This window comes from Corythoichthys intestinalis, chromosome 19 (genome assembly GCF_030265065.1).
Source record: "Corythoichthys intestinalis isolate RoL2023-P3 chromosome 19, ASM3026506v1, whole genome shotgun sequence".
Taxonomy (NCBI): Eukaryota; Metazoa; Chordata; class Actinopteri; order Syngnathiformes; family Syngnathidae; genus Corythoichthys; species Corythoichthys intestinalis.
In genome coordinates, this window is record NC_080413.1 from 17,100,645 (window position 1) to 17,114,164 (window position 13,520).

The 13,520-nt window shown below is 39.6% G+C and overlaps 2 protein-coding genes across 6 annotated transcripts in view; one reads left to right on the top strand and one right to left on the bottom strand.

The window, feature by feature from the left end:
* The window catches only part of slc25a47a (solute carrier family 25 member 47a), a 560,121-nt gene that overhangs the window by 283,825 nt on the left and 262,776 nt on the right, over positions 1-13,520 (top strand). The window lies entirely within an intron of this gene.
* Positions 1-13,520, bottom strand: part of syndig1l (synapse differentiation inducing 1-like) — an 82,370-nt gene that overhangs the window by 6,838 nt on the left and 62,012 nt on the right. The window contains exon 4 of the mRNA XM_057822976.1: positions 13,172-13,309. Coding sequence (XP_057678959.1) covers positions 13,172-13,309 — 138 coding nt within the window. The remainder of the gene's footprint in view (positions 1-13,171; positions 13,310-13,520) is intronic.

Consider the following 13,520-nt stretch of genomic DNA (forward strand, 5'->3'; position numbering starts at 1 on the left):
GCTGTTGTAGCGAACCTTCCGAGCGAACCTAATTAACTTTTTATCTAAAATACTCCTAAATCGGCAAAATTTTGACTTGAATCTATCTTTAAATGATGTAAAAGTTTTAAAACTGTTTCATGTCGAAAGTAGACAGAAGGGAAATTATGGAATACCGGCAGCAGTTTTAACAACTTTTAGCAGTTGATTCACAACATTAAATTAATTGAATGTAGTTTAAAGCTGCTGATACTGAATGGGGACTTGAGTATTTTATTTACTGGTTTGAATTGTTAACTTGATACTGAAATAGTAGTTTATTTAAGCCTGAGAGGATTTTTGTACAATTTTTGTAACTAATATACGAAACATTAAAAGTATCTAATAGCTGGTTTGTGCATCAATAGTCAATTTATGATCGAACTGTAGCCTCTGAATCGTAATCGAATCATTAGGTGCCCCAAAATTCCCACCTTTAGTTCGTGGCATCCAGGTCTGTATAATTAATTGAAAATAATCTACAGATTTTTTGCTGACTGTGTATTATCACAGGTTGGCGTTGTCCTTGTTGATGCTACAATATATGCACGTCGGTCAATGTTCATTCGAAATAGTTGGAAACCTGAATTAATTATTTTAGGAATAAAACATTTTTTATTTTACAGGCAAAATTTTTTTTAGTAAACGTCGACTAAAACTAGACGAAATTAGTCCTGAGTTTTCGTCAACAAAAACTAGACGAAGATAAACACGTTTTGAGATGACTACAATATGACTAAGACTAGTAAGTATTATCGTCCAAAAGACTAAAGCCTGAGTTATGCCTCTGCGTTGCGGTGACGGCGTGACGACTACGGTGTCAATGAGCATTCGATAGTTCTGCGGAAAGGGAACGCGTTGCTCTGTAATTCAACGCCAAGCCACTAGAGGGGTGTTGCGTTGTGTTTGTACGGTTTGGGGGCACTCTTGTGGACTTCCTTTAGTTTTCTTCCGGTTACAAAGCAACAGCAAAGGAGATGGAACGCTTGAATGTGGATCTTCAGCTCATCGACATTGAACAACAACATGTTGATCATACTGTAATGTCCGTAGCTAAGCGCGAGTCCTTTAAGAGGCTATCAGACTGGAGAACTGTGCCGTAGCGGAAAGCGAGTTGAAAGAACGGGAGAAAGCGAACTTTAGCGATCGCATGTTGCGGCAGCCTGCTATTATTTTGTTATTTACAATAAAGTGGGGAAAGCCATCATCGAATCCTCTCCTTCTCCCCCACCCCCCATCCGGGGCTATTACAAAACAAATGTTGAGGCGCAGGCGACGCAGAAGACTGTTGCAGTAGAAGCCAGCAAGCTGCGTTGTCCAGCGTTTTGTCCGATTTCTTTGCCATGTCCTACTTCCCAAACTGCGTTAGAAGCCTCGATGGTAAACACGTTATCATAAAAGCACCGAGGCACTCTCGATCAGTGATGATGTATTAAGTGTGTGAACTGTCTTGTCAAAAATTAAACATCAAAACAACTCTTTTGACACCAAACCTGTGCTTTATTCTTCATGTACTTGAAGTGTGACATGTAAATAAGTCACAGAATCACATCAAACATATGTACTAGGGCTGTCAAACAATTAACACTTTGAATCGAGTTAATCACAGCTTAAAAATTAATTAATCGTCATCAATCGCAATTCAAACCATCTCTAAAATATGCCATATTTTTCTGTAAATTATTGTTGGAATGGAAAGACACAAGACGGACATAAACATTTAACATACTGTACATAAGTACTGTATCTGTTTATTATAACAATAAATCCACAAGATAACATTAACATTCTGTCTGTTAAAAGGATCCACGGATAGAAAGACTTGTAGTTCTTTAAAGATAAATTTGAGTACAAGTTATAGTAATTTTATTTTAAAACCCCTCTTAATGTTTTCGTTTTAATAAAATTTGTCAAATTTTCAATCAAAAAATAAACTAATAGCTCGCCATTGTTGACGTTGACGTCGCCGAGCGGTGACATCACATCGGGCTGCCTGCCGTTCTTCCACAGTGTCTTTAACTAAGTAAGTAAGGTAGTGATTGAAATACACCACAATTTAATTTTAAGTTAATTAGAAATCTAGCCAAGGCAAAGTCTGAGTAATTTATATGTGTATATTGCATAGCTATTTTGATTGGGAATGCCAGTTCTCTTTGCATTGAACGCTTTTCTTTTTGTAAACATTATTTTTTTCGAGAGATAGGAATATTATTTTTGTTGTGCTTTCACGAAATGATACTGTAGCGACTTAACTGTTCTGCCCAAATGCATGATGGGAATTTGGGCAACCATGACTGTCAGTGTTGGCTGCAAATGGTATAGAGCACAGGTGTCAAACCGATTCCAGAAAGGGTCTAGTGGGTGCAGGTTTGCTTTCCAACCATTGAAGAGGACACCTTTTCACCAATTAGATCTTTTACATGTGTAATCAGTTAAACTTTGTCAGGTGCTGCTTGTTTCAGCAGGAAGTTCATTGGTTAAACTCTCTGCGCATTATCGGTTGGAACAAAATCCAGCACCCACTAGGCCCTTTCTGGAATCGGTTTGACACCTGTGGTATAGAGTATGTTCTGCTTTGTGTTCAATTTGGCCTGTTAAGAAAAACAATGTCTCATGCTCTGCCCGAATGCATGATGGGAAGGTGGGCAACCATGACTGTCAGCGGTGGCTGCAAATGGTATACAGTATGTATTGCGTTGTTTTCAATTAGGCGTGTTAAGAAAAAGTTCGACTCCTGCTCCGCTCAAATGCATGATGGGAAGTTGGGCTGCCAAAGCTTAAGCCAATAAAAGGCGCGGTCCAATGAACGCCTGTGTCCACTCGCATTTCTCTGCCTTTCCGCTCTCTATGTTCTAAAACGTAGTCATTGTAAACTGTTTGAGGCAACGCATGAACGGGTCATGTGTTAATTGTGTCAAATATTTTAACGTGATTAATTTTAAAAAATTAATTACCGCCCGTTAACGCGATAAATTTGACAGCCCTAATATGTACACAGTAAATAATGAAGTGCGCCAACCAAAAATAAGACATAAAGTGATAAAAAGCTGGCAGTTCGCGGTGGCCATTCTCTTCCGAACACACACATACTTGTCTTCGTGGTTCTTCCATTTTTGTATACAATCGCTGACCTTGCCATATGGCAATCTTTATAATGTCTTGACGAGACTTGCTCTCCGATGATACACCCGTCAGCTTGGTCCATTTTTGCATGTAGCAGAACACTGTTTGAAAATGGCGGTGATTTTTTGCTGAACAGGAAACAACAGTCTGAGCGGACCAATCACAGTCCATTTCCGCTACGTTATATGCGTCGATGTGACGCGAAGTCTGAAAATTCTGGAGGTGCACGTCATGCTACGGCGGAGAATCGTAAATCGGGTCATCCTTGACGGCGCAGGTCTGACGCGGAAACATTATTCAATCTTAAGACCAAGATGAAAATTAAAACACTGAGTGGAGGATAATCACTATAGTACTTGGTATTACCAGGTTTTGGCAATGGCCAGAGGGGGATTAGCTGTGTGATTTTGAACGCAACACAGCATACACATTATCTAAAAAACACATAAATGTACCTTTCCAGGACAGTAACATAAAGTTGACGCAGAACACGCTCTACAACCCCACCTTTATCTTTTAAGCACTGATATACTCACAGTAATTTGCTCGTACATTTATTGTGGTCAGATAACTTAATGGGAGGCAGGGTGTTCATTAGCATAATAGAGCAATCTCTGTGACTCGCAACACTCATCAGCATCTCTAAACAACACACAGTCACACCATTAGTGGCAATAATGGGAACTCTGTTCCGCTTGCTAATCAAATGCACAAGGCTATGTTCCCTCCATGACAGGTTTACATATTCCAACATTGGTTTCTTTTTATGGTTAAGTAGCTTGCACACTCCTCACTCTCTGCGTTGGGTGACCTTCCAACATGGCCAGAGTTTGATTTTTGGAGCAGGGGGGCCACAACATGTTGATGACCCCGAAACACAGTGTGAACAATAAAATTAACTTTCAAGAATATTTATAATAATAAGTTGAAAGTGAGCGTTTTTTTTTTTTTTTTTGAAGGGGAATTCTAAATCAGGCTGCTCAGGACAGTTATACTTTTTGCCAAGATTGTCATCCATTGAATATGGAATGCCTGCCAGTGTCGTGCCAATGTAGTTATCCCCGTCAAAAATTGTATCCCCTGGGCGGAGCCATTGCGCTGCACTGATTTGCTTGATTTCCGTCTTTTGGTGATGTAGTTATCGATGAGGTTTTAAAACATGGCCCATCCATTACAAAAAACAAACAAACAAAAAAAATTCTGTCGTATAACATAACATACGTACTGAACTTAAAAAAAGGCAACGTTTCACTGTTACCCGTACGATGACCTATAACTGTTATTACTAGGGTTGTTCCGATCATGTTTTTTTGCTCCCGATCCGATCCCGATCTTTTTAGTTTGAGTATGTGCAGGTCCCGATATTTCCCGATCCGATTCAACATACAGTACATAAGTACTGTATTTGTTTATTATGACAATAAGTCCTCAAGATGGCATTTACATTATTAACATTCTTTCTGTGAGAGGGATCCATGGATAGAAAGACTTGTAATTCTTAAAGGATAAATGTGACTTTGTATATTGTGACTAAATATTGCCATCTAGTGTACTTGTTGAGCTTTCAGTAAATGATACTGTAGCCATTTAACTGTTCTGCCCAAATGCATGATGGGAAGTGCAACCATGACTGTGCGTCGTGGTACCAATTGATATATCTTCTCTGCGTTGGGAAACAACATAGGGTATTAAGAAAAAGATCAACTACTACCTTTCTTACCCACATTGCTTCCCACGATTATTCTAATCGTTGGGAGAGGGATTGTAAGGTTTTAGCCATTTCAAAAAAGCCTCCAAAGGCTGCCAAAATTCTCTCTACTCATTTTATGCTGCCTTTTAGCTCTATATACTGTTGAAGTAAAACGGCGCTATTATAGATTGAACTAGTGACGGGATCTGTCGTTCACTTGAGTAAACGAATCCATTCCGGTTCGTTCAGTAAAACGATTCGTTCAAACGAATCGTTCAACGAATCGTTCGCCCCCCTCATCTCCCTCCCCACCCAAATGAATCGTTCGGTTAGTGAACGGGAAGTGACGTTGCCGAACGAATCACAGAAGACCGCTTCGCAGTATAACTGAACGGGAAGTGACATTGCTTGGTCCCTCCCTCTCTTGCACATTGACCACTCGTCGTAGTTTCAGAAATGAGTGACAGGCGATATCATTCTGCTCTCAGAGACAGCCTCGTCTCCCTCCCGCTGCTGCAAAAGCGAGGGAGAACTTCCGCGTCGTCTGTCCTAGTTCTATGGGCTCAAAGTCATGGCTCGTGCTTGCATTTCGAATTAGGACACGGTTAAACATTTTCCTTTTGAGGGGGAAGTCGGGGTTTGGGGTCGGGGGCGCACGGACTTTCTTTAGCATGATCTTGCTCACATATACAATGCTGCTGCTAACAGCCAACGCGGCATGCCTGCTGTCACGAAAATAAAAATAAATCGAAAGTTTAATTTCTAATTATGGAACGGCCAACACATCATATTAACCTCTCGCTCTGTTGTATTTTTGTTTTTTATTATTAAGATGATCGTTTTGAATTTTTGCACTGGTATTAATAAATAAAATAATCCGGTCAGCTCCCCTGTCGTCCCCGCATCTCAGATCGTCAAATGCTGACGAGAAATAATTGTTTGCTTTATGATTTCGCCTTTCTACTCTCATTAGTCTGTTAAGAAAAATGTAGACATATTGCGACATCTCCCGTGTCCGCGCGCTTTGTTTTTGGGGCGCTTGAGTAGCACATGATGGACGGATTGACATAATTTGTCAAACCAACCGACACCCTCTGACACGAAAAAAAAAAAAAAAAAAACACTCGGAAAAAATTGACATGTATATACAGTTTCATTGCAAATCAGTATTATGGTGATCATACTAAATATTATTTTTTTTCTGTGCACATATGAGGTACATATCGCTGCCATGAAGCCTCCATATAGTGACAGTTCTCTGCCCGCTTCACTGCCGTCACGCGACCGCAGCTCAGGTTTTGCTTGCCTCGTAGCTACGCGTGTCTTAAATTACTGTAAATTTGATAGTATATCGTCATAGGCACAGTCCCGAGTCTGTTGAGAAAAGTAGAACACTAAACCATGCTCGCTAGATTTGTGTGGTGTTTTTGTCTTTTTGAGCAGCATTTGATAGGCTCCACGTTAACAAATATGTGACAAAGTCGTTTCCTTTCATTTTATGACTCGTTCACCGCATAGTCATTACTGGAAAGTCAAGTTAGCAGCAAGCTAGGTCAGGAACCGGAGGACCGAATCACTGAACGGGAAGTGACAAAACTCAGTCTTTCCCCCCTGCCTGCACGCTGGCTGCTTATTGGCCACACGTGGAAATGAGTGACATACGCCATGATTCTGTTTCCGCTCCCTCCCCTGCCCGCGATGAGGCTGGCGTCTGATTGGTCGTGTGCGATGTCAGAAGACGCTGCCGCTTGCTCAACGCCCTCCCACGCAGCGAACAAGCGCCACCAACTTCATAGAACGAATCAGTGCAGATGGTGATTAGTTCGGTCTCGTTCACCCAAACAATTCGTTCAAAAAGAACGAATCGTTCGCGACCGATACAACACTAGATTGAACGCGACATTGCGTGAGTGGGTCGTGCAGCGCATGCGTTAATTGCGTTAAATATTGTAACGTGATAAATGTAAAAAATATTAATTCTCGCCGTTAACGCGATAAATTTGATAACCCTACCTTAAGCTTAAACTAAAGACTCTGGAAGAGTGTAACACATTATGTCTGTAACGTTAAATACAATTAGAAAATGATTTAATTAAAATATATAATATATATATTTAAAAAAAAAGGCATGTCCGATATTTTTTTTGCTGATTCTGATACTTTGAAAATGACGTGATCGGACCCGACCGATTGGGATGCCGATCGATCGGGACATCTCTAGTTATTACTGTAATTGAAGTCCTGTATGGAGTTTCTCCAGTTTAATTAACGTTGATGTTCAAAATATATAACTGTGGTTCTTTTCTGGCTTCAATTTATTGTTTAAATCGACATAACTCATATGTGTGCGCGCTCCCGCGGCCAGGGAACACAATTTTTTTCGGGGGTAACTACATTGGCAAGACACCGGTGGTGACTCTGTTGTATAATAAGCGTCTTTAGTGGGGCTTGGTTCAATCCTTGTTCTTGCTCAGTAGTTGATGTCACTTTTGAAAGCCTAGGTTTAAAATAATTACATCTATCCATCTTGCCTCTTTGATACTCGGGTGGTTTGGCTAAAGCAAATGACAGTCTAAGGAGCTAGTCATAAGATCTGTTCGTATATCTTATTTTGTACATTTCATTCATTTTTGTTGTTTGTGTTATCGCTTTACAACTTTTATAGACAATATTTTACGGGAAAATTCTTAATTTTAAAATCATAAATAGGAAATTCAGTTACATGCAATGACACTTTTCTGCCACCAGGGGAAGCCTGACACCCCCCCCCCCCCACTTAAACTCCGTTTATGCCTTCCGTCGGGACAGACGCCATTGATCTGCCCTCTGCAAAACTTATTATGCCTTCTAACTTGTTTTTCTTTTTTGTTCTAGCTGTGAATGCTCTGGCATTCCTCAGATGTATGTTCGGATTTCAAGGTTGCATGCTCAATACACATGAGGAATTTGGCAAATGATCAGATTAAAATAATCCAATTGGACCTTGTAGTGTTGACTACTTTTAATTTGCGTTACTCCCTTTAGGTTAGTGTTCTTTCTTTGGTATTGTGAACAATTTATTGCATCTTTTTTCAAATCAGATCCTTGCATCTTGGCTGAGATAATCGTCAAAATAATCTTGCCAAGGCATACTGTGGTTCAGTAGTCTCCAAAAGTTTAAAAATAGGTTGTATATTGAGACGGGTTATTAACCTTGTCAAATAACACTGTCATTTTGTGGCTGACATTTTTCAGAATCAGTAGTTCTTGTGTAATAAAGTAAAGATTTATTGAAAAAGGTTTAAATGGTAGAGGTTTGCTTGTAAATATGTAAAATCGTTCAGCTCAAGAGTTTAGGACTCCTGAACCATCTCGGATTATTTTGAATAATTATGGTTCATGCTCAGACTAAGAGCAATAGAAAACTATCAAGTGGAAGTGGTGATAAGCAGTCTGGCAAATAATATACATAATTTAAATGGTGTCCGGAAGAATCCTCACATCTCCAAAACAATCACATTCTAGGAAAAAAAAATAATAATAATAATTCTGTCAAGCCATAACGCTGCATGATCAAAGAATGAAAGCAATTCTCAAAACTTTTGATGATTCCATAATTTGTAGGATATAAAGTGTAATGCAAAACCTCTTAAAAGTAAATCGCTCCAAGTTTTTGACAGTGTGATGAAACACTCATTTTGAATTTGACCTCCATTTTGGGTTCACCATTACAAAGCCCATCAGTTATTTTCATCCTTCTATAATCCGCTCCAGGTCTGAACATCACTTGAAAATTGCTTGTGGGAGAGCGATGTCTGGGGTATTTGATTTCCTAATCAAAATCAGTGGGATTATTGCTACAGCAAAGAGAAATCATACCAAATGTCTAAAAGGTGTACGATTTACAAGCTACACAATGCCTACGGAATTAATTAAGTTAGATTTGCCCCAAAAATGAAGAGCATTGACGTGGATTATCGAGCTGTGAAATGAAGCCCCCCCCCACCACCCTCTGATGGACTTGTACTTAACCATCACTTCCACATAATTAGCCCAGAAGGATGGAATTAGCTGCTGACAAGATAATTCACTGAGTACCTTCATCTCAGCTACGTCAACCTAAATGCACTGACTCCTTTAGTACTTTTCATGTACGGTAAATACACATGCTGTATTTTTATTTGCTTTTGAGTGCCTTTAAAAAAAATTGATGGGCCAAGTGAGTGACAGTTATTGATTAGTGCCCAGACAAGAGGCGAATCTGCTCTTTGTCCCCTAGACACAGCATTGTTTTGACGGAAGACTGGACAATGACTGTCATTTCATCGCACATTGCACAGCTATTTTTAGACAGTACCAATGTAAAGTTGTTGTGGAAAAAGGATTCTTACCACTTGGGGGTTGATAATTACGAGTGCATCCTGTTCATGTGTTTCATGGGCTTCATTTTAGTTTGTTGTATGGAAAAAAAACTGATTTAGACCTATGAATTCATTTACTACAAAGAAAAGAGAGAATTCATCAAAAAGCAAAGTTTTTGTTTGTAAATGAACATTTTTGCAAACACCTGGTTGGAAATTAAGAATTTTATAACTACAAGAAGTCCCCAGTTTACGAACGAGTTCCTTTCCTACGCTGGCAATGTAACCCGAATTTCTGCGTAAATCGGAAGTAACCCTTGAAATACCTCAAAACACCCTCTAAATTAAAAAAAAAAAAAAAAATCCAAACACATGTATTATACATCATTGTAATGTCTTCGCCAAGACATTGGTGCTAAGTCCTAGCTAGACATTGAGCTAAGCTCCAAAATGACGATGTCAGACGCCCGTGTGGTTTACTGACTTTATTCAGCTGCTCACGACATTAGAACTAAACTAAAATAAAAATTAAATCTGTTTCATCTTAAATAACAGCATTTCTTTATAACTAGCTGCTGATACAGCAATAACAATCCACACAAACGATTAGCATCTATCAGTTAGCGTCCGCACATCATCAAAAACAAGAACATAAATTCGCCCCAAGTATTGGACCACAATTGAAAACAGAAAATAAACAGTACAAAAGGTGTTTTATACAGGTGTTGCCTCTGTGGATACTTCACAAGCAACAAAAAAAAGTGCATTTTGATGATAAATCTTAAAACACATCAAATTTCTTACCATTCACAATTTCTTCTTCGCAGTCTGCCTTTTTGAAAAGTAAAAGGTCGTCCTATCTCGGAAACTTGGGTATTATAATGAAATCCCAGTTTTTCCAGTTGAGGGGGCGTTCACATGCCATTTCCGACTTGACGAGTGGTATTTATCCTAATTATGACATCACACGAAGGCAGTATAAGGATGTCCAAAAAAAAAAAAAAATTTTTTTTTTTAATTGGCTACCGCTCCTCTTATTGACAGCACACAAATGTTGTAATGTCAATTTGTAATGTCACACATACAGTGGGGCAAATAAGTATTTAGTCAATCACCAATTGTGCAAATTCTCCTACTTGAAAAAATTAGAGAGGCCTGTAATTGTCAACATAGGTAAACCTCAACCATGAGAGACAGAATGTGTTTAATTTTTAATGAATTTATTTCCAAATTAGAGTGGAAAATAAGTATTTGGTCACCTACAAACAAGCAAGATTTCTGGCTGTCAAAGAGGTCTAACTTCTTCTAACGAGGTCTAACGAGGCTCCACTCATTACCTGTATTAATGGCACCTGTTTTAACCCATTATCGGTATAAAAGAATCTTCTCTACAATGCGACCTCATGGCAATCATTAGCCACGTCTACATGCTGACTTTTATTCATACCGATTCAAATCATTCCGAATGGAAATTTCACATCAGCTGTTTACGTGTCACTTCATCTATTCCGATCCAGCGCTTACATGTGTCTGCCTTTATTCCGAAAGGACGTTTGACAACTGCCGTCTGACATGCGCAGATTAATCAAAACAAAGCGTCACGTTGCAAAACATGGAGATCGATCGTCAGATCAGCTGCTGTTTTAACTTTTCGAGTGGAAACAAAACTTCAGAATGACACGCCGTTCATTTAAAAAGTTGTATGGGTGCGCTGTGCGTGTGCTTGGAAGCCATGTTGCAAGTGACGTTACTTACGTCACCACGTGACGTCACCACGTCAGTACGGAGCATGTGCAGAAAGAACGCAACCAGACACCATTCCGCTTCCCTGTTTACATGATATAACTTTACTTCTAATCGGTTTTGGAAAAGGAATATTCCACCCCTGTGAATCGGAATGAAATTCCATTCGGTTTGGGCCTGTTCATTCCGAATGAGGTGTTTATATGGAACACATTTATTCGGTTTGAACAAATATTCCGATTGTAATTGGAATATTTGGCTTCATGTAAACGTGGCAAATGACTTTTGGGAAGGTATACAAGTGAAAAAACGGACAAAAGAAAAAAAAACAAAAACAAAAACGGAAAATGAAGGCTTATGTAATGTGACTATGCAACTCTGCTAATGCTAGACTGTGCGTCCAGGGCTGTAGGGGGACGGGTATTGATAAGCATATGCTTTTTCCCGTCTTCCTTTGTCTGTCATCGGTCTTTTCGGGCAAATCATTCCATATTTTGTGACTGTCCATGATTCTCCGTCTTTGGCCAAACTATCCCACATTTTGTAACTGTCAATGATACCGATGATGATGACGACAATATTTCATTCATTCATTCATTTATTCATTCATTCATTCATTTATTCAAAAGACACCTGTCCACAATCTCAGTCAGTCACACTCCAAACTCAACTATGGCCAAGACCAAAGAGCTGTCGAAGGACACCAGAGACAAAATTGTAGACCTGCATCAGGCTGGGAAGACTGAATCTGCAATAGGTAAAACGCTTGGTGGAAAGAAATCAACTGTGGGAGCAATTATTAGAAAATGGAAGACATACAATACCACTGATAATCTCCCTCGATCTGGGGCCCCATGCAAGATCTCACCCCGTGGCAACAAAATGATAACAAGAACGGTGAGCAAAAATCCCAGAACCACACGGGCGGACCTTGTGAATGACCTACAGAGAGCTGGGATCACAGTAACAAAGGCTACTATCAGTAACACAATGCGCCGCCAGGGACTCAAATCCTGAACTGCCAGTACACGTCCAGGCCCGTCTGCGGTTCGCTAGAGAGCATTTGGATGATCCAGAAGAGGACTGGGAGAATGTGTTATGGTCAGATGAAACCAAAATAGAACTTTTTGGTAGAAACACAGGTTCTTGTGTTTTGAGGAGAAAGAATACAAATTGCATCCGAAGAACAACATACCCACTGTGAAGCATGGGGGTGGAAACATCATGCTTTGGGGCTGTTTTTCCGCAAAGGGACCAGGACGACTGATCTGTGTAAAGGAAAGAATGAATGGGGCCATGTATCGAAAGATTTTGAGTGAAAATCTTCTTCCATCAGCAAGGGCATTGAAGATGACATGTGGCTGGGTCTTTCAGCATGACAATGATCCCAAACACACAGCCAGGGCAACAAAGGAGTGGCTTCATAAGAAGCATTTCAACGTCCTGGAGTGGCTTAGCCAGTCTCCAGATCTCAACCCCATAGAAAATCTGTGGAGGGAGTAGTCCGTGTTGCCCAACGACAGCCCCAAAACATCACTGCTCTCGAGGAGAGCTGCATGGAGGAATGTCTGTGAACAGTGTGTGAAAAGCTTGTGAAGAGTTACAGAAAACGTTTGGCCTCCATTAGTTCCAACAAAGGGTACATAACAAAGTTTTGAGATGAACTTTTGGTATTGACCAAATACTTAATTTTCACCATGATTTGCAAATAAATTCTTTAAAAATCAAACAGTGTGATTTTCTGTTTTTTTCCCCACATTCTGTCTCTCATGGTTGAGGTTTACCCATTTTGACAATTACAGGCCTCTCTAATATTTTCAAGTAGGAGAACTTGCACAATAAGTGGTTGACTAAATACTTATCTGCCCCACTGTTGCTTTTAATATTAATGACCCTATTAATGTATTTACTATAATACTGTACACTAACTTAATTAATAATTCCATTCACTTTCCCCTAATGGAGTTTTTATTTTGTGATATTACAGCCTTGACTTTCTGTTAGAACACGAATAGCTTTATTAAGCTTCACATTACCTTGTCGAGATACCACACATTGCTTTTCATACTCAACAACAAGAGTGCAACTCCTGTGAGTTAAGCTTGCTTTACCAACCACTGTTGTTGATGTCTTACTGAGTGAAAAGCGGTCCTCAAGATTAGGGGTCATTTTAAGGGAGGATACAGTCTACTAGAAGTGAAACTAGTAGTAATAATACAGCGATGTCCTCAGAGTGTGCGTGTGTGTGTGCTCTCACCCCCTGCGAGAAGTAAAATGCTGCTATTCCCAGAGGCCAGAAGCAGCAGAGCATGGAGAAAATGGCCAAGCCGAGGTGGTCTCGCGGTGGCACGACGATGAAATTGTCCTCACTTTCGCTGTCACTGGAGCAGTCTGTCTGTATAGTACATAGCACAAGTTGTAATACTCATGTAACTAGGGCTGCAACTAACAATATATTTTTTTATATTCTATTAATCGGACGATTAATTAAATGATTAATTGGATAAATGTGACTTTCTTCAAATACCTTCACAATTTAACTTGGAAGTAACAATGAAGACAAAATGGATGACTTTTTCCATCAATAAAAAATGTTTATTAGCTAA